General features: G+C 36.7%; 5 protein-coding genes across 8 annotated transcripts; 3 read left to right on the top strand and 2 right to left on the bottom strand.

The window, feature by feature from the left end:
* Positions 1-782: 782 nt before the first annotated feature.
* On the top strand, positions 783-6,046 carry LOC103870335 (probable UDP-N-acetylglucosamine--peptide N-acetylglucosaminyltransferase SPINDLY). 3 transcript variants are annotated; one of them, XM_018659339.2, is made up of 18 exons: positions 783-1,171; positions 1,340-1,738; positions 1,831-1,992; positions 2,097-2,272; positions 2,373-2,448; positions 2,547-2,675; positions 2,928-3,047; positions 3,128-3,196; positions 3,274-3,355; positions 3,507-3,601; positions 3,674-3,738; positions 3,826-4,024; positions 4,139-4,333; positions 4,432-4,526; positions 4,622-4,757; positions 4,852-5,069; positions 5,151-5,278; positions 5,355-5,758. In XM_018659339.2, exons 2-18 carry the CDS (start codon positions 1,343-1,345, stop codon positions 5,756-5,758), a joined length of 2,745 nt encoding a protein of 914 aa, XP_018514855.2. In that variant the 5' UTR covers positions 783-1,171; positions 1,340-1,342. The 3 variants fall into 3 exon arrangements, with proteins under 3 accessions (XP_018514855.2, XP_009146709.2, XP_033148391.1); XM_009148461.3 differs by having other exon boundaries at positions 1,334-1,738; XM_033292500.1 differs by lacking the exon at positions 783-1,171 and having other exon boundaries at positions 1,343-1,738; positions 5,355-6,046.
* Positions 6,047-6,334: 288 nt separating this feature from the next.
* On the top strand, positions 6,335-7,391 carry LOC103870334 (casparian strip membrane protein 2). Its single transcript, XM_009148460.3, has 3 exons — positions 6,335-6,726; positions 6,812-6,935; positions 7,016-7,391. The coding sequence occupies exons 1-3, from the start codon at positions 6,461-6,463 to the stop codon at positions 7,229-7,231; spliced, it is 606 nt and encodes a 201-aa protein (XP_009146708.1). The 5' UTR covers positions 6,335-6,460; the 3' UTR covers positions 7,232-7,391.
* A 399-nt stretch (positions 7,392-7,790) lies between these two features.
* On the top strand, positions 7,791-13,861 carry LOC103870332. Its single transcript, XM_009148456.3, has 18 exons — positions 7,791-7,831; positions 8,118-8,544; positions 8,631-8,722; positions 9,108-9,272; positions 9,409-9,799; positions 10,139-10,257; positions 10,362-10,434; positions 10,511-10,737; positions 10,820-10,864; positions 11,172-11,214; positions 11,343-11,534; positions 11,729-11,832; positions 11,959-12,025; positions 12,203-12,352; positions 12,728-12,850; positions 12,954-13,124; positions 13,308-13,367; positions 13,452-13,861. The coding sequence occupies exons 1-18, from the start codon at positions 7,791-7,793 to the stop codon at positions 13,569-13,571; spliced, it is 2,610 nt and encodes an 869-aa protein (XP_009146704.2). The 3' UTR covers positions 13,572-13,861.
* Positions 13,504-16,151, bottom strand: LOC103870333 (protein trichome birefringence-like 8). 2 transcript variants are annotated; one of them, XM_009148458.3, is made up of 4 exons: positions 14,810-16,151; positions 14,248-14,637; positions 14,008-14,166; positions 13,504-13,920 (listed from the first exon to the last, which is right to left on the bottom strand). In XM_009148458.3, exons 1-4 carry the CDS (start codon positions 15,217-15,219, stop codon positions 13,593-13,595), a joined length of 1,287 nt encoding a protein of 428 aa, XP_009146706.1. In that variant the 5' UTR covers positions 15,220-16,151; the 3' UTR covers positions 13,504-13,592. The 2 variants fall into 2 exon arrangements, with proteins under 2 accessions (XP_009146706.1, XP_033148392.1); XM_033292501.1 differs by having other exon boundaries at positions 13,504-14,166.
* Positions 16,152-17,622: 1,471 nt separating this feature from the next.
* Positions 17,623-22,792, bottom strand: LOC103870330 (B3 domain-containing protein At3g11580). The gene is made up of 3 exons (XM_009148455.3): positions 19,423-22,792; positions 18,628-18,788; positions 17,623-17,843 (listed from the first exon to the last, which is right to left on the bottom strand). Exons 1-3 carry the CDS (start codon positions 19,982-19,984, stop codon positions 17,790-17,792), a joined length of 777 nt encoding a protein of 258 aa, XP_009146703.1. The 5' UTR covers positions 19,985-22,792; the 3' UTR covers positions 17,623-17,789.
* Between the last annotated feature and the right edge of the window lie 2,726 nt (positions 22,793-25,518).

Below are 25,518 nucleotides of genomic sequence, written 5' to 3'. Positions count from 1 at the left end.
AATCTCACCCAAACACCCTAAAATCACCCGAAAACTTTAAAACTCCACAACTTAAAATATTTTCAATAACAGTGGATTCTAGAGTACTCTGAAAAATGTTAAGTTCAATAACAGTAGATTTTAAATGAGTTTTTAAAATTCATGTTTGAATAACAGTAGATTTGTCATTTTCATACAAATCACATGAAACTCTCAGTTGAATATACTCAATAATAGTTTTGTTTTGTTGTTTTGCTTTACAGACCGAAATGTTGGTGCATTATTCACACTGTATAAATCATACTACAATTTTTGTTTGTCAAGATTGTTGAGCCCTAATTTTAGCAATACACATTGTTATGCTGTTTTCAGTTAAAGCATTTTTGGTGGGTTTTAAATTGGAGTGGCGACACATTGACAACATCGACATCAACATCAACACAAAGCAATTGTTGGTTCCTAGCTTCCTACATTACATATGGTGTTGTTTAAAAGTTGTTTGTTTTGTTCATGCAGTAAATAAGTCTCTTTGGATAATCGAAATTATAAATAGCATAATGTTTTCTTGACTTTAACCAAAGCATGGTCCAGTTATTATTCCAAACTGATTTGACATTTAGTTTGCAAATCACTAGGAGACAAAGTGATCGCTAAACCAAAGTAAGAACGAGAACGCAAAACGCAAGTGGGCCGACACAATCCTAACTATTTTGACGCCCACTTGTGCCACCTTCTCTGTTCATTGCCCACTCTTTTTGCACGCGAAGAGTAAATTTTAACAATTCAGGTATTTAACCACAATTACTCGATAATAAAAATAAAAAATAAAGCCACGAGAGGACGTTGCCTCTCTCAGCTGTCTCGGACCGACCTCATACCTCCCGCTTTGCCTTGCCCCCCCCGGGAGCTCAGAGGCTACGCCGCCGCCTCCGCCTCCGCCTCCGCTCCGTCCAATTGCAAACCTCTCCATTGATTTGGTTCGGGCTCACGAGAGCTATAAATCCCTAAGTGTTGCTACTTACCGATCAACGCTTTCTGTTCTCACGGCGGAGCGAGGTGGAGATCAGCCTCCTCTATGCATACTCGCCGTGATCATTCCTCCTTTCCCCCTTCTTCAGCCGCTCGATTTCGTCTCTAGCGGCTATAGACTTTCATCACTAGACATACAAAAGTTCATCTCTCGCGCTCACCCGTAAGTGCTTTTGTAAAGCTTGGATTTTTAGGGTTTTTGTGTGATGTGATCTTGGGGGTTTTTGTAACTGAATGTGATGTGTTTGATGCTGATACTGTGAAAGATCAAAGCTTTAGCTTCATCGGAACTTTATTTTTTATGTAAAGTTGTAATTTTTTTAAGGCTCAGGAGATGGTTGGGATAGAAGATAATACTGAGAGGGAGAGGTCACCAGCTGTAGAGAATGGTTTTGCCAATGGTTCTCGGTCTTCTCCCACCACGGAAGTTTTGTCTCCAACGCCAAAGGCTACTCAAGGGAATAATGATACACTTTCCTACGCCAACATTCTTCGGGCGAGAAACAAGTTTACTGATGCGCTTGCTCTCTACGAGACTATTCTGGAGAAAGACTGCAAGAACGTCGAAGCTCACATTGGGAAAGGGATATGCTTGCAGACGCAGAACAAAGGGAATCTAGCTTTTGATTGTTTTTCCGAAGCGATTAGGTTGGATCCGGGTAATGCTTGTGCCCTCACGCACTGTGGTATACTTCATAAAGAAGAAGGGAGGCTCGTAGAAGCTGCTGAGGTTTGATATTAGCTTTCCCCTCTATCTATGCTGAATTGCTGATTTAGCTTGAGTGACAATCTCTTAACTTAAAATGGTCATACTTTGTACAGTCGTACCAGAAAGCACTGATGGCAGACGCATCATACAAGCCAGCAGCGGAGTGTTTAGCTATTGTGTTGACCGACCTTGGAACTAGCCTGAAGCTGGCTGGGAATACGCAGGAGGGAATTCAAAAGTACTACGAAGCCCTTAAGATTGACCCTCGCTATGCTGTAAATTTTTCTGATCCTCTACATTTTTCATTCTGTTTGATGTGGTTTGCCTGGAACCATTTGACGGATCCTTTCGTTCATAACGCTAAAATTTTGTTATGCAGCCTGCATATTACAACTTGGGTGTTGTGTACTCCGAAATGATGCAATATGACAGTGCGTTGGGATGCTACGAGAAGGCTGCACTTGAGAGGCCTATGTATGCAGAAGCATATTGTAACATGGGCGTCATCTATAAGAACCGTGGTGACTTGGAGATGGCAATCACCTGTTATGAGAGGTAACATATCTTTTATTTCATTGCTAAGTATTGGTTGTTATTTTACTACTACTTTGTTGAAGGTACAATTGTGGCACTGATTTTCTTCTTCTCCCATTAGATGTCTAGCTGTATCTCCAAACTTTGAGATTGCCAAGAATAATATGGCCATAGCTCTGACAGATTTAGGAACAAAGGTAATAATGCTTTTTTACTTATGTCACGGCATTGCCATTGGAATATGCTTCTTTGGTGAGTAGTTGTGAGCACATCTGAGTTGACTATGATATTTCAGGTTAAACTTGAAGGCGATGTGAGCCAAGGAGTGGCGTATTACAAGAAGGCTCTCTATTATAACTGGCACTATGCAGATGCTATGTATAATCTTGGGGTCGCTTATGGTGAAATGCTGAAGTTTGACATGGTATTTAATTTGTGATTTTTTCATTTATGTAAGTCAGTAATTGTGTGCGTGTTTATTAAATTCTTCGGATCGTTTATTTGCATGATATAATTATCTATATCTTGTTAAGTTTGTCTACCTATAGCTGCGTCCTTCTGTCCATGTTCTCATAATCAATACAAAACTCTGTACGTAGTTCCTAATTATTAGAATTAGAGGTGGAAGTAAATAATGAAATATGTATGTGGTCATGATTGTGTTCTCTATGCGCAGGCAATTGTCTTCTATGAGCTTGCTTTCCACTTCAATCCACATTGTGCTGAGGCTTGCAACAATTTGGGAGTACTTTACAAAGACCGTGACAACCTTGATAAAGCTGTGGAGTGTTACCAGGTATTATTTATGCGCAATCTGCAGCAGTTTCATGATTGTTTCATTTCTTGTGTGACTAACAGTACTCCTAACCTATGTAGATGGCTCTGTCAATCAAACCAAATTTTGCACAGTCGCTTAATAACCTCGGTGTCGTCTACACAGTCCAGGTTTGATCAAATGTGGCTTCATGTTTTCTTGATAGAATCTATAAAGTCAATAGACGCTAATTCCTCTGATTTTACAGGGAAAAATGGATGCTGCTGCCAGCATGATCGAAAAGGCAATCCTTGCTAATCCCACTTATGCAGAAGCTTTTAACAACTTAGGTTTGATTCCTCTCTTCTGTTTAGTTCCTTACGTGAGATCACTGCTTGTAAATTATGAATTTTAGATGAAAGTCTTTTTTTTCCTACTTTCCTGGAGCTAGTTGGTGTTTAGTTTCGGTTCTAACCAGTTCATGGTGCGATTCAAATGTAGGTGTTCTTTACAGAGACGCTGGAAATATAACGGCGGCTATTGATGCTTATGAGGAATGCCTTAAGATAGATCCAGATTCTCGCAATGCAGGCCAGGTAAATTGCCTACTTTACTGTGCTCTTTGTGATTTGACGTATGTGTTTAAAACCTACCTTTCCATTATGTAGAATCGATTGCTTGCCATGAACTACATAAATGAAGGACTCGATGACAAACTATATGAGGCGCACAGGTTAATAACATGTATATTATGAGACGTTTGGGTTTTGGTTCTGTTACTTTTATGGGACTTGCAGTGAGAAACTCTTAATGAACACAGAGACTGGGGTTGGCGTTTCACAAGATTACACCCACAGTACACTTCGTGGGACAATCTTAAAGATCCAGATCGACCTATCATCATCGGATACATCTCCCCGGATTTCTTCACTCATTCAGTATCTTATTTCATCGAAGCGCCCCTCACGCATCATGATTACACAAAATACAAAGTTGTGGTTTATTCAGCGGTAGTTAAGGTATGGTTTTTCTTGAAAAAGCTTCTCCATATATGATTATGTTTTATGTAAAAGCAATTCAATTCATTTTTTTTTTCTCCTTTGAGCGATCCTTTCTCTCTCATGGTTCTACAGGCAGATGCAAAAACATTCAGGTTTAGGGATAAAGTGTTGAAGAAAGGAGGAGTTTGGAAAGATATATACGGAATAGATGAGAAAAAGATTGCAAGTATGGTCCGAGAAGACAAAATCGACATTTTGGTAGAACTCACTGGCCATACTGCTAACAACAAGTTGGGAACAATGGCCTGCAGACCAGCACCTCTTCAGGTGAGAGAGGATCTATAATATTGTCTCATATTGTTCTTTAGGAACTTTTTTTGTGGAAATTTTCATTTCAAGTTTACTTTTACTGGTTAAAATATCAGGTTACTTGGATCGGCTATCCAAATACTACGGGTCTGCCCACTGTTGATTACAGAATTACTGATTCGTTGGCTGATCCACCAGATACCAAACAGAAGTACGTTCTTGTTCATAACAGGATGGTTTTCTTGGGTTTCAGAGTGAATCCACATAGAATCCTTAGTGTCTCTTTTTCTGTGTATTTAATTGCAGACAGGTGGAGGAGCTGGTTAGGCTTCCGGAGTGTTTTCTTTGCTATACACCATCTCCCGAGGCTGGTCCTGTTTGTCCAACACCCGCTCTTTCCAATGGCTTTGTCACATTTGGTAGTTTCAACAATCTCGCAAAGGTTAGATATACTTGTCCTTGGATCGTACACACTAACCAACCTCCCAGAGTATCTCTTCTTTTAATGGTTTTATCTCTGCGTTTTCTGGAATCAGATCACTCCTAAGGTGCTGCAAGTGTGGGCTAGGATACTGTGTGCAGTTCCCAATTCTCGTCTGGTGGTAAAATGCAAACCTTTCTGCTGCGACAGCATCAGGCAGAGGTTTCTCACGACGCTGGAGCAGCTTGGGTTGGAATCAAAGCGGGTTGATCTATTGCCGTTGATTCTTTTCAACCACGATCATATGCAAGCTTATTCCTTAATGGATATAAGGTCAGTTTTGATACATTGTACTACTGAATACGATGAGGCTAATAGAATTTACATATGAATCTGATTCACATTTTTATGCAGTTTGGACACATTCCCTTATGCTGGAACGACTACTACCTGTGAATCTCTCTACATGGGAGTTCCATGTGTTACTATGGCTGGTTCAGTACATGCTCATAATGTTGGTGTCAGTCTTCTCAGTAAAGTTGGTAAGCTCTCGGTCTTGCCAAAATTGGTTACTACTCAGGACATTGTTTAGCTTATGCAGCCGTTTCTTTGATTCAGGCTTAGGACACCTGGTTGCTAAAGACGAGGATGAGTATGTGCAGTTATCTGTTGATCTAGCTTCTGATGTCACCGCTCTTTCAAAACTGAGGATGAGTCTTCGGGACCTAATGGCGGGATCTCCTGTTTGTAACGGTCCTTCTTTTGCTGTTGCTCTTGAATCCGCATACAGAAATATGTGGAGAAAGTACTGCAAAGGTGAAGTACCTTCCTTAAGGCGAATGGAAATGCTGCAAAGAGAGGTCCAAGAAGATCCTTCAATTTCAAAAGAGTTGGGATCATCAAGACTCAACGTTACTGGAGAAGCCACTCCTTCTCTCAAGGCCAATGGCTCTGCTCCTGTACCTTCCTCTCTGCCAACCCAATCCTCGCAGCTCTCGAAGAGAATGGACTCCACTAGTTAACAGGAAAACCAGAGATGCTGTTTAATGCGGGAATCATGTACCCATATGAGTGAAGATGTGAAAGAGAGTCCTCCCTGTTTACTTCCAAAACTATAGGAACTAGACTTTTAGAGCACTGCTTGTGTAGTAAAAAAAAATCTTTTTTCTTTGTTTGGTTATGTCTCCTACCAACTCTTAGTTTAGCTTTGACAATGATTCTTCGGAAGTCTAATAGGTGGATGTGGGTTTGGAGATCAAGTTGTTGTATCAAATAGGCTTTAAGGCTTTTTAGATTGCTTGTTCTCGTGACTTGAGTAATGGATCATATGATAGTAAAAAATATAGTTTTATAACCAAAGCTTTTCAGTGCCTAAATTTAAAAATCCTGCTAAATAGTTGGCATGAAAGGAGACAAGTGAAGACTATACATTATGAGCACACTTTTATTTAGTTAAATGAGACTTTTGACTTTACATTATTGTTTACTTATGTTGACCAACTCCATCTCCCTTTGTTTATTTAGTGTGTAGAGAGGAAAAAAAAGAAGCAACTACTCTTCATTATCCACATCTTCTGCTCCATTTATTCCAACAAAACCCTGAACTTCCTATAAAAACTCTTAACCCCGTTGCTCTTGTTCACCACCAAAGCAGCAAACTCTCTTTGATTCTCCTTTCAAAAACAACACAAAAGATTAGTCTCAAGCAACCAAAAACAAGAGATATGAAGAACGAATCTACATTCATCGATGTTCCTGCAGAGTCCAGCTCAGCAATGAAAGGAAAATCTCCTCTAATCGGTGTAGCTAAAGACCACACTACTGGTGGATACAATAGAGGTCTCTCAATCTTCGACTTCCTCCTCCGTTTAGCTGCCATTGTTGCAGCATCAGTGGCCGCTGGAACGATGTTTACTAGCGACGAGACTCTTCCTTTCTTTACACAGTTCTTACAGTTCGAAGCTGGCTACGACGATCTACCAACTTTCCAGTAACTGACTTATACTGATGCTTGATCAGTTATATAGTTTCCTTGTCATTCAAGTCACCTAACTAGGTCATATCTTTTTTCACAGGTTCTTTGTGATTGCCATGTCCATGGTTGCAGGATACATCGTCCTCTCACTTCCTATCTCCGTAGTCACCATCGTTCGCCCTCTCGCCGCCGCTCCAAGACTCCTCTTGCTCGTTCTTGACACTGTATACATACTCAAAACACTTCAATACTATTACATGAGTATGTCACTGAAACACTAACAATGCTTTGTCTTGGTGGACAGGCGATTATGGGGTTGACCATGGCGGCTGCATCATCGGCGGCAGCGATATCTTATGTAGCACACAATGGAAACCAGAACACGAACTGGCTTCCCATTTGCCAGCAGTTTGGTGACTTCTGTCAGAAAACCAGCGGAGCTGTTGTCTCCTCCTTTGTCGCCGTTGTATTCTTCATGATCTTGGTCGTTCTCTCCGGCGTCGCTCTCAAGAGGCGCTAATCAATACTCTTATAAATGTTGTTACCATTATTGTAAAACCATTGTCACGTGTGTGTATATTATTCATCCTTGTTTATGTTTGTATTAATATTTTCTGAAAGTGTGATTGTAGCTCTGCTTTTGTGAAAAAAAAAAAACTAAATGATTTTCTCAAATTTAATCTCCTTTAATCTTAAAAAAAAAATCCTTTAATCTTATATTATAAATTTAATTTTTTTTTTTTGTCAACATATTATAAATTTAATTTGTTTTCGTTTACCTGTCGTCGTCGCGTATGTATATTTTTATTTTCGGATATGCTGGGTATAGATAATGCTACCAAGCGTAGCACGGAAAGATAATACGTGGCGTTTTTAAAGTGGACCGTCACGCAGTTATTTAGTCGACCGTCACTTAGTCTAACAAGGATAAAGAGTCTTCATGGTGCCACGTCACCTCCTTTTTATTCTTCATCTTCTTCATCGTTTTCTCGTCAATCTTCACCAGTTTCCTCTGACCAACCAAAATCGTAGAAAAAATATTTTTTCCCGCTGGTTTTTTGAGTAAACGTTTCATGTAGATGGCAGCTAAACTACATCGACCTGCTCTCGTATCTTCAAGGTAAATCAATTTTTAATCCTTGTGGATCATCTTCTTCAGTATTCGCTTATAAATTACCTTTCGCGATTGTTCTTGAGGATGATCCTGCACGTATTTCGTTTATTCCTTTAATGTTGCGGAGACAGGGATTTGAACCCGTGACCTCAAGACTATGAGCCTTGCGAGCTGATGGTTTTAGGATTTTAAAATTAGAGGTTAGGAAGAAATTGATGAGGAGTCAAGTCTTGGTGGTTAGGGAAACTGAGATTGATTGATTGCTTAATCATGGATCTGGCTTCTTTTGTAGCTCTTCAACTCCATGCCAGCCGCGGATCTCCTTTGTATCGTTCGTATCCTGCAAAAAGGCGGCGGTGCGGTTGGATTGTTTGAGCAGTCCTAGGAGCCAATTGTTTGTGAGATATGGTTTTCTCGAAAGGAGTTCGCATTACAAGAAGAAGAAAGCACGGAGGAGGCTCGTGCAGCCTTTTCTCCTGGCGTCTGCTGAAGATGGAGTGGCTGTTAATGGAAGTAGTGTTGGGGAGGTGAGGGCCAAGCTCGCGGGATCGTTGCAAGAGGAAAGCTACTGTAATGGACTCATCCAGTCTCTGCACGATGCTGCGAGAACTCTTGAGTTTGCTGTTAAAGAGAAGATTACTCCGCCTAGGTTTTCGTGGTTTTCGGCTACTTGGCTGGGGGATGATAGAAATGCTTGGTTGAAGACTCTTTCCTATCAGGTTTGCGTCTTTCTGTTGCAGTTTCCTATTTTTGCAAAGTTTTGTCCTCAGTGTGCTCAAATTTATCTTACATACTTGATTTACAGGCTTCTCTGTACTCCTTACTACAAGCTGTAAATGAGATTTCGTCGAGAGGAAATAACAGAGACGAGGATGTTAACGTCTTCGTTCAGAGGAGGTACTCCGTCATTAACCTTTTTTTTAAATCTGGGATTTTTGATATGCTTTTGCTTGCTATAGATTATATTAGATTGTAAATTAGTTTAGCTATTTATTTAATGTCTAAGTTGGCTTTCTGATTCATACATCTTCTCCAGCTAAGCATTCCTAGTTAATCTCAACATGGCTATGTTAACTAGTTGAACACAAACTCTCTAGTCTTTGCAGGACAATTAACAATAAGATTCTTGGAGATTTCTGTTGGCGTTGCTTTTTGGTATTTGTTTTCCTGCATACCCATCGATGTTTGAAATCTTACTGGAAATGGCCCGTGCTATCTAGAATTGAACCTTTGACTTGTTTTTAGTTTTTTTTCTTGTGTTAAAAAATTTGGCGTTTTACAGCTTATCACGCCAAGCTGCTCCCCTTGAGAATATGATGCGGGATACTCTATCAGCCAAACATCCTGAAGCTTATGAATGGTTTTGGTCTGAGCAAGTTCCTTCTGTAGTGACATCTTTTGTGAATTATATTGAGGGAGATCAACGATTTCTTGCCGCCACTTCTTTGTATGTGTTCTCTTTTAAATCTCCTTCTTTTCGGTTAAACTTGCTTCGAATCTTACCTCTTATTAGTAAGTTCTATAGAATACTAGTTTGACTGTGGAGTTCTGATGAAGTGGCGGTGCTTTATGGTTCATTCCAGCTATACTAAAGGAAAGTCATCCGCTGCAAGTAATGAGATTGAGGTGTCACTTCTCATGCTTGTGCTAAATTCCATTGCAGCAATCACGAAACTTGGCCCGGCAAAGTTTTCCTGCCCGCCCTTCTTTTCTTCGCTTCCAGATACAACTGGGAGATTGATGGAAAAAGTTGTAGACTTCGTTCCACTCCCTCAAGCGTATCATTCAATCAAAACCATAGGCCTACAAAGAGAATTTCTTACTCATTTTGGTCCTCGGGCAGCACTGGGCCTAAAAGGTGACGTTGCTACAGATGAAGTTGTTTTCTGGGTCGATCTTATACAGAAACAACTGCAGCGGGCTATAGATCGGGAAAAAATATGGTCAAGGTTAACAACTTCCGAAAGTATAGAGGTAAAAATTAGAAGACACACCTAAGCAGCTTTTAGTTTTTTTTTGCAGTTGTCATTGAGTTCTTAATGTTTGACTATCATGAACATAATATATTGTCTAGCTTACTCTACCTTTTGAACATCAGGAAGTGACGCAAACAGTTTATAAATTGAAGGGAAATTGCTACAGGATCTAAGATAAAGTGACGCTTGTAGAAATAAAAAACTTATTGGAAGACTTTAGTTTATAGAGCTTTTCAAGTAAAAAAACAGTGATTCAAGTTTGTCTCTGTTTTATTGTGTTGAAAGATTTATGGCAGTATACTTCTGGGGTTAATTGAGACCTGTCGGTGCCTTGCAGGTTTTGGAGAGGGATTTAGCCATCTTTGGATTCTTCATTGCCTTGGGCAGGAGCACGCAGTCCTATTTAGCTGCAAATGGTTTTGATTCTCTTGAGAACCCTTTGGAAGACCTTGTTAGGTAACTGTCATTGTTTAACTCTCTTTCCATTCCCACTAACTTTTGTAAGTTTGTGTTTGCTTATCACAGTCTTGATTCATACTCGTTCAACTTCTTTATTTCAGGCATCTCATTGGGGGCAGCGTCCTGTACTATCCTCAACTTTCAGCCATTAGTTCATACCAACTTTATGTAGAGGTAGGCATAATCGAATCATCGGTGGAAACTTCACATAACCATTTTGATGTCTTATCATGGAAATTTTGTTGTATAGGTTGTTTGCGAAGAGCTAGAATGGATTCCTTTCTATCCAAACAGTACTGGCGCACAGCCTCCGAAACAATCACACGGGCATAGGAGCAAACCAGAAGGGCCACCTAATTACGAAGTTATTCCCCAAGTGCTGGATGTTTGCTCTTATTGGCTACAGAGCTTCATTAAACATAGTAAATGGCCAGAGAACCCTTCTAATGTCAAGGCTGCAAAATTCCTATCCAAGGGGTATTTGACATACTCTACTCAATATTTGGATCATAGATGAACAGTAATAAGGGACCTTGTTGACTTTGTTCTTTATGCTTAGGCACAAGAGTGTGATTAGGTGCAGGGAAGAACTGGCGATATCAAAGTAAGATAACTGAAACCTCCCACTCTCTGTTCTATGCACTCTTGCTTGCATTTGGAAAATTACTCTCCTGCCTGACTAGTGTATTGTACTAATACTGGAGAATGCATAATAGTAGTACCTGCGAGAAATATAGTAAAGCAAAATTTTAAGCTTCTTTAATACCTACAATTTTGTTGTAGTTACAATAAATTGTGTGGAAAATATCCTTTAACTTTTGGGGCTTACCCTAATCAGTTACTATCGATTCAGTAGACCGTAAGCACTTGAATAATACTCGATGGAAGTAACATAAACCGGTTTTTTTCAGGAATGCGTCATCAGCTGTTAGAGAGTCGGACTCCTTTGACAAGGTTGGTCTTCTATCAGTTGTATTTTTTTGGGAAAGACCACTGTACTCTGTACACTACTTGGATCTGTTTCCATTTAAAGTGCTGTCTTATCGAATACAATATATATACTAACAGTACATAGTCCCCAGGCCCTAGAAAGTGTAGATGAAGCCCTCGTGCGATTGGAAAGCCTGCTACAGGAGTTGTATGTATCCAACTCATCGTCTGGAAAGGAACAAATAAAAGCCGCTTGCTCTGACCTTGAGAAAATACGGAAGCTTAAAAAAGAGGCTGAGTTTTTGGAGGCAACTTTCAGAGCCAAAACAGCTTCCCTGCAACAGGTTTTTTTATCTCATTTGACATTTTGTTTGGTTCTGTCGAGTATGATATTATTTGAATGCTAAGGTTGCCAGATGGACCAAAACAGATTAATTGTATCCCTCTTTAAGCGGTGTAGCATCAGTCGAAGAATTACAAAGTGCATGTTGTGTTTCTAAATCGTTTGGGAAACTAATATCTCATATGGTTAACTCAGGAAGGTGACAAAAACGACTCTCGGGAATCCTACGAGGTACAAAAACGGTATTTTAAAGGCAAAATCACAAAGAATGCAATTAGTTCTGAAGGTGAAGGCAAAAGGTATGTCACGTATTGCTTGGTATTATTCCTTTTTACGTCTACTTTTGTTAGTTTGAACGATATAAGGGTAAATACTTTTTTCCACTCTGGTAACAATGACCGTATTTGTTGTGTCCTCTGCATTAGTGTGAGTCGTGGATTCTGGGGATTCTTTGAACCGCGTCCAAAGAGTAATCCTGATCCTGAGTTATCGGTAAGTACCCTGAAATCTTTTGATCATTCTTCTGCATGGAACTCTGTGTTTTCTCTTGTCAATTACTTGGTATGTGTAACTATTTGGTTTTCTTGAAATAAGGAGATGATGCATCTAAAGTCCAGCCATTTCTACCACCACTTATAAAGGTTTCATGAATTGTTTTCACATATGCAGGGTGGTGATATTGTTGGGAAATCCAGTGGAGACTTACTTCGCATGGACTCGGAACCAAATGAAATTAGTCGATTTGAAATCCTAAGGAACGAACTGATAGAACTGGAAATGCGGGTTAAAAGAAGCACTGCTCAGTCAATAGATGATGAGGTTAGTAAACAGCTGCTACTGCAAGATGTCGTTAAGTGTAAAGTTCTGGTTTAGAAAGTGCACTCATTTCCTCCAAGTTAATTAAAATACACGTTTATCATTAGTTGGATTAACTGAGGATTATAAGAGGATAGTGGGAATCCTCTTCATGCAAACCATCGTTTTAGAAACTTTTTTAGTCAAAGCCTGTATGATAATAATAATTCGGTACTAGCATAATTATTTTGTTGTGCTCTCAGCTATATTACGTTCGTGATTAAGCTTCTCAACATGGTAGAAGATGCTCATCAGCTCTGTTTTAGTCAACCGAAATGTTAGGTCTTTGGTCTATGTATCACTGGTACGAGCTTAGAATTGTTTGTTCATATTCTGCAGGAAAGAATCTCTGAAGATCCTCCTCAACCAAGCAGTAGACCAACAGGCGTTCAGTTGGTTCAAATTTCAAAGAAGGAAAACATGATCGAGAAAACTCTTCACAAGCTAAGAGAAACCACAACGGTATCAATGTCTCCCTTAAAGACTAAAGCTATATGTCACGTTCAGTTTCATTGGGTCATTTTCTTTTCCTCTGTCAGATTTGTTAACTTATTTCTATTTACAGGACGTGTGGCAAGGTACTCAGCTTCTTGCTATTGACTCGGCAGCTGCTATGAAGCTACTTCGGCGGTCTCTCATTGGTGATGAATTAACACAAAAAGAAAAGAAAGCTCTGCGCAGAACCATGACTGACTTGGCATCAGTCATTCCCATCGGTATTCTGATGCTTCTTCCTGTAAGCAAAAATTAACCTTACACACAAGTTTATTGTTCACTTCTTTTCTATTCTGATAAACACTGTCTGAGTTACTCCAAGTTACATCCTTAGTTAATTTACTTTGTACAAAACTATGTTAACATTTGTCATTCTCAGCTCCATTTGTTTAATAGTATCTAATGAGTAAGCTATTCTGAACAGGTTACAGCGGTTGGTCACGCAGCTATGCTGGCTGCAATTCAGAGATATGTCCCAGGCCTGGTACGTACACCTTCTCTTCATAATCCATCAATATTCAAAAACCTTTTCTTTGTATCAGTGTTGATAGTATCCGTCTTCATTCAGATTCCTTCCACATACGGGCCAGAAAGATTGAACCTATTGAGACAGCTCGAGAAAGTCAAGGAACTGCAAACAAATGAAACTGAGCCCGAAGAAAGCATCGAGAAAATAGCATATGACTAAGAATACTTGTGTACCTCTTTTTCATTTTGTTCGGTAATTCATTGCCAATAGCTGCGCATAGAGGATCTCATTCCATGTGTCGGGCACACCGGGTAAGCACCAGTGACTGCAATCTTGAGGAGCATCTTCTGGAGTTCCTGGCTCTCGATACCGCGAAGGATGAGCATCTTTCCTGAACTCGGTCAGATATGTAATGTTCAAAAACTTAACATTACTATGTTCATATCTCATTCCTTGTATTACTTCAGACATATAATTGTTGTGGATAGGGTCAGGTTCCATTTTCATCATATCAGTTTCTGGCTCTGTATCTGCATCACACAAACCACCCAAGTTCCATGTCCCATTCCTGCAACACCCCAAAAAGCTTTGGTTACCATAGATTCTAGAGACTCTTGTCTCTGATTCACCCACATAGATTGTTGTGAAACAAGACCTGTAATGCACGGGAGAAAAGCTTCTGAAGAAGACATAGCTACTCTCAGAATCTAGCTTTCCTAATATCCATGACTTCCATGTCTTCAAAGACTTCTCAAATCCCTCCATTACTCCCATTGTCTTGTTCAATTTACCTCCCTCCTGAAAATAGCAACCTCTGCAGATACACCAGAGAAAACGGTTAGGGTACTCGTCGTTTTGTTTTAAGAATGTTAAATTTAAACATGAGGCCTTTTACGAGTTAAAGGTTTTGTCTTCGTTCCACCAATGTCCTGTGTTGAACACTAGAACATCAGAATCGACCCATCTTTTCGACTGCCAGTTAAACTCATCGACTCTAACAGTCATCTTGACATCTTCCGGTGAGTTCTCAGGTGGTCTAGCAACCACGACAAGAAAAGGTGTTCTATGATATTCGACTGTTAGGTTTTGTTCTGGAAATCGCATAGAGAGGAAACCCTTATGCTTGCTTATAGGGTTCCCGTTTACTTCATATATCTCAGACTTGTTAGACACGGCTTGTGAAAGCATACACAAAAGAGATTCCCATTGGTTTCTTCCGATGGAATCTCCGACGAACACAATCCTCCCGTTCCGACTCTTCTCCAGAAAATCTCTTGCGTTGAATCTATAATCGTTTCACACCAAATAAACCAAGTCACCATTGGTTAAACAAAAGAATAAAAAAAATGAACTAGATTGGCGGGAGATTCATATCCAAAGGTCTAGTGAGCCGCTCGTAACCCTAAAAGTTTGTTTTAATCCCGACCAATACCTTGAGTTCCAAGCAAAATACATACCGTGGAAGATCGCAGCCGTGTGGTTGCCATCTCCATTGTCGGAAACCAGAATCTTTTCTTCCGTTATTCAGACAACGAAAACCAGGATCTAGAAACCGACAATCTTCTCTGTAAGACGTTTCTTCCATGTCACGTTGTTGTCTACGAACCCATTTTCCGTACGAATAGTCGCATACGTTGTTGTTGCTTTGTTCCTTCGTTAGTGTTTTCGATGATGAAGATAAGAATCCAAAATATAGATGAGGCTCGAAGCGGGCTAGATTGACGAATATAACGGAGATTATTAGGAAACTGATGAGGAGAGAAGTCCCCACGAAAATATGTTTCTTGGTCTTGAAGGTTGAGAAGAAAGGAGACGAAGATAGAGGGAAGAGCTGCTTCGGAGAATTTGATTCTTGATGATGATCCATGTCCGCATAAAATTTCTATCTCTCGTCTTTGTAAAGAAGAGACGTGAAAATTATTAATGCGGTCTTCTTTTGCCAGAGGAAAGTTTTAATAAATACATACATGTTCCGGTAACGTAATAACTCGTAAGATTCCCCTATCAATCCATGCATGTGACATAAACAAATATTAATAGATGCATCTCACAAAATCAATTAACGTACAGTAAAAGAAGTTTTCTCCCACTTTCGGGTACATGTTTAATTTAGATCGATCATCTGGACAATAAAACAAAGCTATTCATAAATTAACTTGATGGTTTTCTTCTTATGATAAACGCGGGTATATTTACAAGTTTTGTACGCATACATACAAAGTATTGTTACATATTGAAAGAGATGGTTTGTTTATTTACATAAGCTATAGTAATAGAGAACAGACTTCATTGAACTGGTGGATGAAAACTCTCGAAGATAAAAAGGAATAATTTGAGCTTATCAGCAAGCACTTAAAGGAGCCAAATAGAGGAATATCTAAATTTAAACACGAAGGAGAATACTAAAGTCCCGATCTATTCGTTTGAGTTTGCATTTGCAATTGCGTCATGTTATATTCTAATCATAGAAACGCAAAATCAAACTCAAACTCCAAGAAACAATTGGGACCTAAATTTTTTTTGTCAAAGTATCTTGTAAAAATGATTCAGAGATTCCTTCTACACTTTTTTGCGATGCAAAAAAAAGACAATAAAGAAACCAAAGTAGAGTAAATAGAATAAAATGGTCCTTAGGTTTTGCTCTGGACCAGATAGAAAAGACGATGTAATAAACATTTTACACACATGCTATGCACTATTCTTTAATCTCTTGGCTAGGCCCACACTTTGTGTTCCAAAAAAAAAGTTAGCCCCACACTCTTTTCATCTTGTAATCTCATCCCATGATCAACACTTTCCAAATACTCTTTCATCATCATTGAGTCATACATATGCATAGACCTGATACAAGTTTCCAAATGCTTTCTGCAAGCTTCATTGAATTATCTCAGATTCTCAACCTCAGGCATCAAATAATATACCATATTTACTTCTTTTAGAATTCTCTGCCTCAAATGTAGGAGAAAAATATCCTCTTTGTTTTTTCATATATGTTTTCAAGTTAGCTGAATGGTAGGTAAATAACTGAATAAACTAGATTTTGACTCGCGCTTTAAAAGCGCAGGTTTTTGATATCTTTAATTGATTTAAAAAGTACTACTATTTTGTGTTTCACGTTATAATTATTGATTTTTAATGTTTTATTATTTTTTAGATTTGTTCGAAATAGATTCAAAGATGATATATATTTTTTTAACTGTAAAGATATTCAATATAAAAAAAATATATTTTAATTATTGAAATGTACTAACCATTTTTTAAACCGGACCAAGCCGTACGATCGAACATGTCATACCAGGTCAGACCGTGACTCACACAGGATTGTGCTAAAAGCTGGATTTGAGTTAAACCGGCAAACTTGGTCGAAAACCAGTTAAATCATTAAAACCCGTAATCCAGTTTGATAATAAAATCTGGTTTTCTCAAATTCAAGTGAAATAAATAAAATTAAAATTCAAAATTTTAATAAGATTTCATCAAAAGTTCATATTGTTTCCTAACACCTATCTAAATAAATTAGTTTTTGTCATTTTTTTTTTTGAATTTTTCATTTTATTTTCATATCATTTTAGAATATAACATTGATATAAAGTTGTATCAAAATTATTTTATAGTTATACTTACATTTATATAGTTACTTAATTTAAAATTAAATTAAAATTTAAATCTGGTTAAATTGATTAAACCGGTCTAACCATTGACTTGATCTGACCATTGACCCAGCTACAATGCCGAGTCAATATCCCGTCTGATTTTGAAAACATTGATATTAACACTCGAGCTGTCAATTTTAGATTAAAAATGAAATTTCCTGGCATATATGATAGTTATAACTATCAATTTACATTATTGTAAAACCAATTATTTTTGTGATTGATATAGTTTTCAATTTCAGATATTAAAAATGTGATAATATTTCATAAAATTCAAGAAACACATGAATAACATATCACTTAATTAGAACAATGAATATTGTCAAATTTGTATTACGAAGGTATTCATCGAAATGGTTTGTATTATGTTCGATTATCTATGTAGAGTCCAAAAACTATATACATTGAATATTAAATTTGTTTGTTATGATTATTTCTTTACGTAGTTTTTCTGTATTAAGTGAAATAATAATAGAATATTTATGTAGAATATGGTTAAGGTTGTTATTCTCGTGACATTAAGGAAACTATATACTGATGTATGGAATATCATTTTGGCATAAATATAGGCTGAATTATGTGGTGTTAGTTTAACTAATAGGTCCAATAACTTTTAGTAGTAGATTTTTTAGAATTTCTTCCCTTTCCCTTTTAATAGTATAGATAACGGATAATTATTAATTCTCCTCCTTTTTGTGTTTTATCTATGACAATTGGGCCAAGTATGGAGTGCGCTCATAATCTAAAGTTAAAACTAAAGTTGTCACTTCTTTTTGGATGATTATCAACCTCGTCCATCTCCTACCTGCTCCATTGCTTCTCCAGCAAATGAGATATTCTGTTTCACAAAACCAACACACAATTAAACTGTTATTATTCACTTTATTTTCTGCATTATATTGTAAGAGACAGATAACATATTCAATATAATACAGTTTTAATTTTCCGATTTCTTATGAGATCTTTCAATAATATATATATATAATATATATATATATATATGTTAGAATTTTAAATTATTTTCAACCATTATTCGGCTCAAAACTAATTTTATTCATAATTTTTAATGCTTACTTAAACTTGTATACTGGATGTACTATATTCCAGCTACCCTAACATCAATGCTGCAGTACTAATACAAGTCCAGGTAACACTGAAACGACAGTTTTAGCGAAACGACAGTTTTAGCATTAGTCTTTGACTTGTACAAGAAAACACATGACGGTGCCAAACAAATAAGAATGGTAAAACTAAACTTCATACTTGAGGCATACAGCATATAGATTAATAAATTAAACTTGACTTTAAAAAAAATGTAGGCTACAGAAGAAAAATCAAAATCATGGTAGGCTACAAGTTATCAACAAATTGGCCATGTGCGTTTACAGTCAAGTGTAGTATTATTCTCCATGATTCCTTCTTTATACTATTATTTACTAAACAGTAGCTCTTCCATGTCTATTTTAATAATACTAATTTCATCTGTCTCATCTCGCGAAACAGCCACGACATCTGTTTTAATACTTAGATCAATTCAATTTTATATCGTATTCATTCACGTAGTAGCATGCACGTACTAACGTCAGCAAACTGATATGACAGGTATGTAAAAGTAAATTTACCATGGGATGTGGAGTTGAGTAATAGTAAATGTGTTGGCCGTTGTAGGCGTCAGGACACGGTGGTGGCTCCACAACGTCACTGTGACATTCGAGGTTAACTCCAAATAGCCTCACCGTCTTCGAGCTCCCTGCAGCTACCGTCGGTGTCTCAGCAACAGGGCCTACAATTTCCACCGTCACAACACGTTTGCGTCTCTTTTAGTTACATATATTTTAAAATGAATTAAAAGGAAGAAATAATGAACACGTTAGTCTAAGTGGATTGGACGGTTCTCCTTACGAGCGAGTAAGGATTAGTTACAACTTGGGGAAGATTATTGAAATTGTCGGGGTTGTTTTCTTGTCCAGAATTAAAAAGACATATGACAAAACAAGAAAATATCTATGTATAACAAAATGTTATCTCAGGTTGTTATTTTACGTGCATATACACGCAACTAAACTAATCGTCACATATTTTAGGATAAATAAAATAATTTTATTCCGACAAGATTTATAAGAAAAGAAACTACACCAGCTAAAATGGTTGAGCTCTCAAATTTTTTGCTCGAAATATATTTCCTGGGTAAATTCACACTTTAAGAATAAAAACAATAAAATAACGTATTAAAAATACTATTATACTAAAATTACAATAACGAAGAGTTATAGAAGCAAATAAAACATTTCGCTTTTAAAAGATGAATGTTTTTTTAAATACCATGTGAATATGTATAACAATCTAAAACACAATGCATAAATTAATAATCTAGGATATATTAAAAAAAATGAGATAAAAAATAAAGAGTTTTATACCATAATGTGAATACTCTTGGTGGATGTTGTTAGGGTAAGAACTAGTTGACGCGTGTACTTGACGATAAGGTGTAGTCAAACCGTTCCAGTACGCCGTCGTGTTAGCTCGAGGATCTTGAGTCACGGCGGAAACGGCGGAAGAGGAAGAAGCCTCTCCGCGTCTCCTCCAGCCAATGAAGAGTCTATGAATATCAAAACGGTGCCGTTGAAATAAAACGACGTCCCCTGCGTTGAGGTGCTTGTCTTTGACGTACCTGCTCCATCCTTTGGTCAACACGTAGCTTTGACTACTGTTCCAATATGAGTATCTGAATTTCCAAGATTTTCCCGACTCGTCCTCGAAGCTGAGAAGCACCCCTTTCTCCGTCGACTCCGCCGTCACGTCGCCGCCGCCGCCGCAATTATTGAGAGGGAGGTATCTCTCGGCGTGTTGTTTTGGTATGACTAAACGGTTTAGCTTTCCAACATCGCTTGGCGTGAGTGACTTCTCGAACAAAGACTCTTTATGTTCGTTGTGGTGATTGTGCGACGAGAGAGTGTTTGAGTAATGGTTGACTGACATTTTGTGATTGTTTTCTTGGAGAGTGAGAAAGAGAGAGAAAGAGCGAGAGAGAACAGAGAGGATGTGCAGATGTTTGGTGGTGAAAGAGTGATGGGTAATGGTACTAAATATAGTATTATACGAAGGTAACAGAAAAAGTGAAAATTGTGAAAATGGTTAAGTTGATGTGAAAACTGTGGGAACTATTTTGATGTTAAAAGAAAAAAAAACTATTTTGATGTACATGAAGAGGAGGAGGACACGACATCGAAAGTACTTTTAAGGTTTTGCGTGATGATATTTCTTTTCAATCATTATTTAATTTATTTCAATTTTCTTTTTTTTCTCTTTTGCAGTTCATGTATATCAAGTGAACATTTTTAGACAAAAAAAAAGCGAACATTTAAAAATATAGTATTGAATAGTTTTAGTCATTGTTTGATGCAACCTTGTCTTAAATGGTATTGGATCCCAAGTCCTAACATGTTATAAGGTTATTTATAAAGTTAGTGTGGCTTTGTCTTAATAATGACTTTATCTCGTTCATGAACTTATATGGTTAAATATAAACTTGTGTACAAAATAAAAGGGATACAAGCCAACCAAGTCTGGTGATTACTTTATTCGTCTGTTAATGACTCTTCGGTAATGACGTAACTATGCGTATACAAAGTTTAATTTGATAAACAAATTATTTACATTTATGATAATATAAAATTTACATGTAACAATAAAGATAACACACATAAAATTAACTTGAGTTATTTTCACTCTAGGACAGTTTTGAGTTTTTTATTATATTTTAGAGCAGTTATTGCTCCTTAGACATTTTTTTCTAACTTTCTTCTAACTATTCTCTTTTCTTCTAACTAAATTATAATTTAAATATAACTAAGTTGACTCATTCAGTATTTCATCTTCGTCCCTATTTTCTTTATTATAACCATGGAAATAATGGTATAAACCATATAATAAAAGCATCGGTGAAGGGAATGGCTTCGCCGAAAGCTGTTAAAAAGCTTCTTCTTTCACGTCGTGTTCCACAATTCATCCCTCTCACGCTGTGACATTAATAAAAAGAAAAAACAAGATTTACGTTTTTGTTGTAGAAACAAAATCATTTGGAGCTTGAAATTATGTCTTATATGATATTTTTACATGTTTAAATGTATTATAAGCAAGAAAAAAAAAGGATGATTAAGGTGAGAATAATGGCTGGCGGTTATAGAGGGAAATTACAGAAAATCCTAATTGATTTTGGGAAGATAAAGTTAAAATTACGAAAATACCCTTCATTAAAAAATATGAAAAATAAATGATTCATATGTACATGATATGCTGTACATACATATACACTATCCACATGTACAACAATTCATGTGTACATAAAACTAGACATCCCTTAAAGAAAAATTACTAAAATGCCACTCCTTAAATAAAATTGCAAAAAATGTACAACATGATTTTATATGTACATGTACATGATTACATGTGTACATGATTACATGTGTACAAAGATAACATGTGAACATCTTTACATGTGTACATTTTTATCTTTACATGTGTACATTGTATATTACTAAAGTAATGTATCGTAGAATCGTGTATTCTCTTTAAAATCCTAAACTCATGTTTTAATTCTTAAATGCATTGGAAAATAAATTAAATGAACTAACATCAAAGCTAATATGAGTAAAACACAAAATCATGTGTGCACCTATTGTCATATACACCATTTTCAGTTTGACTTGATCTATTTATTATGTATTTTGGTATTGTTTTAGTAAGCAACAACCAATCCACCTATATGTGTACAACTTGTTCATATATATTGATTCATTTTTATATACACGTGTACATCGCTTTACATATCCACATGTACAAAAGGGTGTGTACCATACCCATACAAGCACCTCTATACCAAAATATTGGGATTCAATCAGATTTGTACACGCAAGGTCATACATCTTTTAAATAAAGACGTGTATATGTGTACGCTAAATATGATAGTGTACATATGTAAAACAATCAGAAATTAATCAAGCTAAGATCTACCATGAAGCTACCATGAAAACACAGAAGCTCTTACACAAAATGTGAAGGATGATATTTGGGTTCACTCAGATTTCAAAGATGTCTGACCATGCGTGTATATAGGAAGAAGGAAAATAATTCACATGTACATTGTGTTAACGTTATTGTGAGCTCACGAAGTCGTAGATGCTTAGTTATTGAGATAGAAAGCCTACAAAAAGAGAAAATTGTGTACACAATCTCTTTGATTTAGTTAATGATGGAAAATTACGAAAATAACCTCGTCTTCTTTCTTGGTCACTATCGACCAGAAACTCTAATCTCCGCCTTTCTCACCTATTTTTCACGATTCTTTACGAATTCCTTCACTTTTTCATGTATTTTGTCCAGATCTGATAGATTTCAAACCTAATTCATGGTTTTACATTCAAAAATTTGAACAAAACTGTTTTTTTTTTTTCCAATTTGTTAAACATTTTGTTCTAAATCTCCATTGTTGAGTGCGAGATTCTTGATGACGCTGCCCGACTCCTGCGTGATAGTATCATGATGTCCAAGGACCTCATGACAAAAAAGAATTGAAAAAAAAATGATGAAAACTTCAAAACGATAAAAAAGATAAAAGTCAATCATTAAAAAAAAAAGTTCAAAATAAAGAAGATAAGAGAGAGATGATAGTGGGTCCTACTGAATTAGTATATAGTTATGTTTTAACTTAAAAAATTAAACGAAATGTGATAAAATTAGAAAAAAGTACCTCAGTAGCTGAAACTGTCTTATTTTGTTATAAATAACTCAAAACTGTCTTATAGTGTAATTCTTTCAATTAACTTTCCATTTTAGGTGATTTCTTTAAGATCTCCTAACAGGATCGAACGGCTGAAAAGTGAGGTGGTACGTAATAAGTAAAAGTAAGAAGATACAGAGGATACTTAACCCTGACGCAAGTGAGAAGTTCAAGTTGTGGAGCATGTGCTTTTGCCTTTCCGACACACCATCGCATGCATCTTCACTTCTACTTCATACCTTCCCTTATGTTCCTTTCCCTTTCTCCCTCTCACACATTGTTTTATTTTCCAAATCATTTTATAATCGAGAAGGATAAAGACTCAGTAAACTATTTGTGAAGTGGACTTGACTTTGTGGTCATGTCTCTTTTTCTTGTTTACAATATTGAACAACCACCACCATCAGTGCCAATTAATACTCAACATGCAGAGATATACTAGTATATTTTTAGCCCCAACATATAATTCACCAAGATGATCATTTTGGATAACATTAGTAATTTATAGCGATGTAGTGAGTAAAACTGTAAAAGTAAAAACACAAATCAAACTACCATGAATTATATCCTTGATATGTCTTAAACGTTGGTCTCGTTAAAAAAAACAAAAAACTCTGGTCCCGTTAGTCATAAATAAGGGTAATACGTTCAGTTAATAGAAACCCATTTAAATTTTATTATTTTCTAACAAAGGTTTTATCCAAAATATATAGAAATTTATGTACTATATAAAAAGTACTATCGGAGTGCAATAGTTTAACAAGTTCAAGTACCATCTATGGTTACACGTCTATAATCTATTATTGTTTTCTAACTGGAAGTGAACAATAGTAGCAAATATATAAAAGTAATCATGAAATACTCTCTGGTGTTTGAATCGTTCGTTTATAATTCTACATCTACGATGTAAGTTATTCTCAAATAAATTAAATTAATGTCTTTGTTGTTCACTTTCAAAACCACGAGACTATCACTCACTTGATATTACATTAATATCAGATAGCTTAACTATTATATCAATGATGTAACCAAATTTGGGGTTAACGACCTATTTCCACACCAGAACTATTGTATAGTAACAGATCTACACAAACTTTACACCTAGTCCCAATTCCACACAATTTAAGTATGTAAACCTATTTTTTCCCAAACCGAAAGTTCGAAACCCGAGTCTCCCTGAAATTTGAAGAACGAACTAATACCAACAAATCCCGGTTTAAAATAGGTTTAGTATTTTTTTGTTTTAAAACTAAACCAATAACTAACCTAATTAAACCCAACATGACCCGATTATGATCTGATTAGAGAATTAAACCGAATTAACTTAAAATAAAAATCTCAAGCCCTAAATCCCCAAATCAGAAAATCTGTCTCTCTTTCTCACAAAAAGATAATAGTCGATGAAGAGTGTATGGAAAACAATGACATGTAATTTTGAAAATCTCTCTCTCTCGGTCTCTTTCTCTGTCGTTGTTGATTATGTCTATTTTTTTTCAGAAATCAAACATGGATGCTTCATGGACCCATGTTAACGTGGAATGAGGTTCCTGACTCATTACTCATAGTCTCAGGGTGTGTGGGAAAGGGAAATGGATGAGAAGGTTTTTGATTTTTCAATTTAGGGTTCTTAAGAAAATTGAAATTGATTTGGGGTTTTTTTAACATGTAGTAGATGTCGGGTCGGGTACGTAGTTGGATAGGAGGGTTGGGTCAGGTTTAAAAATTGGTTTTCCATCCTCTGTTTACATGTGGTTTAGGTTCTAAACCGTTAAAACCAACTCAAATATTGTCTGGGGGGAATCGGGTTTCAAACTTTAGTTTTAGGAAGAAATAAGTTTACATACTTAAATTGTATGGAATTGGGACTAGGTATAAAGTTTGTGTGAATCTGTTACCATACAATAGTTTTGGTGTGGAAGTAGGTCGTTAACCCCCAAATTTGAGATCTAGATGCTTGAGTAGAAATTTATTTTTTGTTTAACGAGTAATTTTTGTATTTCATTAGCATATTAATTAAGTCGTGAGTTTGAGAAAATTGTTTACTGAGAAAACAAATAAATATACGACTTTGGAAGTGCAAATGTTTGGAAGGTTAAAACAGCTCCCAAGATTAGAATATTTATGTGGAGAGCTGTCTCCAATGCCATTCCGGTAGGGGAACTGATGATCAAGAGGGGAATGAAATTGGATCCTTGCTGTCAATTATGTGGTTTTGAAGGTGAATCGGTTAATCATTTGATCTTCACTTGTCTTTTGGCTCGCCAGGTTTGGGCTCTGTCTCTCATTCCTTTACCTGAAAATGGGTTTGATATGGATTCTTTCTATTCAAACCTTCACTTCTTGTTAACGGGACTGAATGATACAAATTCTACTAAAGAAGCAAAAAGGCGTTTTCCATGGTTTATTTGGCATTTGTGGAAGAATCGTAATGTCTTTTGGTTTGAGGGAAGGAGATTCAATGCTTTTGAGATTGTTCAGAAAATAATGCATGAAGCAGATTCATGGTTTTTAGCTGTTGAATTGGAAGAGAGTAGATTGGAAGAGGAGAAAAGGGTGGAGCAGTCAGTGATTCTCAAATGGGAACCTCCTCAAGTTTCTTGGTTAAAATGCAATATTGGAGTGAATTGGAGGAAGGAAATTGCTTTAGGAGGAGCGGCATGGGTTTTAAGGGACTCAGAAGGGAAGGTGTTAATGCACAGTAGGGGAGCTTTTACTGGTCTCAACAACTTGAATG

This window comes from Brassica rapa, chromosome A05, assembly GCF_000309985.2.
Source record: "Brassica rapa cultivar Chiifu-401-42 chromosome A05, CAAS_Brap_v3.01, whole genome shotgun sequence".
NCBI classification, from domain to species: Eukaryota; Viridiplantae; Streptophyta; class Magnoliopsida; order Brassicales; family Brassicaceae; genus Brassica; species Brassica rapa.
This window is presented reverse-complemented; position numbering and strand designations above follow the sequence as displayed.

Coding starts and splice junctions, on each gene's coding strand:
- LOC103870334 (XM_009148460.3), top strand. CDS start 6,461: ATGAAGAACGAATCTACATTCATCGATGTTCCTGCAGAGTCCAGCTCA. Junction 6,727..6,811: donor GACGATCTACCAACTTTCCA/GTAACTGACTTA, acceptor CTTTTTTCACAG/GTTCTTTGTGATTGCCATGT. Junction 6,936..7,015: donor TCTTGCTCGTTCTTGACACT/GTATACATACTC, acceptor CTTGGTGGACAG/GCGATTATGGGGTTGACCAT.
- LOC103870335 (XM_033292500.1), top strand. CDS start 1,343: ATGGTTGGGATAGAAGATAATACTGAGAGGGAGAGGTCACCAGCTGTA. Junction 1,739..1,830: donor GGCTCGTAGAAGCTGCTGAG/GTTTGATATTAG, acceptor TACTTTGTACAG/TCGTACCAGAAAGCACTGAT. Junction 3,602..3,673: donor ATTCTCGCAATGCAGGCCAG/GTAAATTGCCTA, acceptor TCCATTATGTAG/AATCGATTGCTTGCCATGAA.
- LOC103870330 (XM_009148455.3), bottom strand. CDS start 19,984: ATGTCAGTCAACCATTACTCAAACACTCTCTCGTCGCACAATCACCAC. Junction 18,789..19,422: donor CCAAGAGTATTCACATTATG/GTATAAAACTCT, acceptor TGGAAATTGTAG/GCCCTGTTGCTGAGACACCG. Junction 17,844..18,627: donor ACTCAACTCCACATCCCATG/GTAAATTTACTT, acceptor TTTGTGAAACAG/AATATCTCATTTGCTGGAGA.
- LOC103870332 (XM_009148456.3), top strand. CDS start 7,791: ATGGCAGCTAAACTACATCGACCTGCTCTCGTATCTTCAAG. Junction 8,545..8,630: donor TGAAGACTCTTTCCTATCAG/GTTTGCGTCTTT, acceptor CTTGATTTACAG/GCTTCTCTGTACTCCTTACT. Junction 10,258..10,361: donor CCTTTGGAAGACCTTGTTAG/GTAACTGTCATT, acceptor TCTTTATTTCAG/GCATCTCATTGGGGGCAGCG.
- LOC103870333 (XM_033292501.1), bottom strand. CDS start 15,219: ATGGATCATCATCAAGAATCAAATTCTCCGAAGCAGCTCTTCCCTCTA. Junction 14,638..14,809: donor CACGGCTGCGATCTTCCACG/GTATGTATTTTG, acceptor AAACGATTATAG/ATTCAACGCAAGAGATTTTC. Junction 14,167..14,247: donor GAAGACAAAACCTTTAACTC/GTAAAAGGCCTC, acceptor GTGTATCTGCAG/AGGTTGCTATTTTCAGGAGG.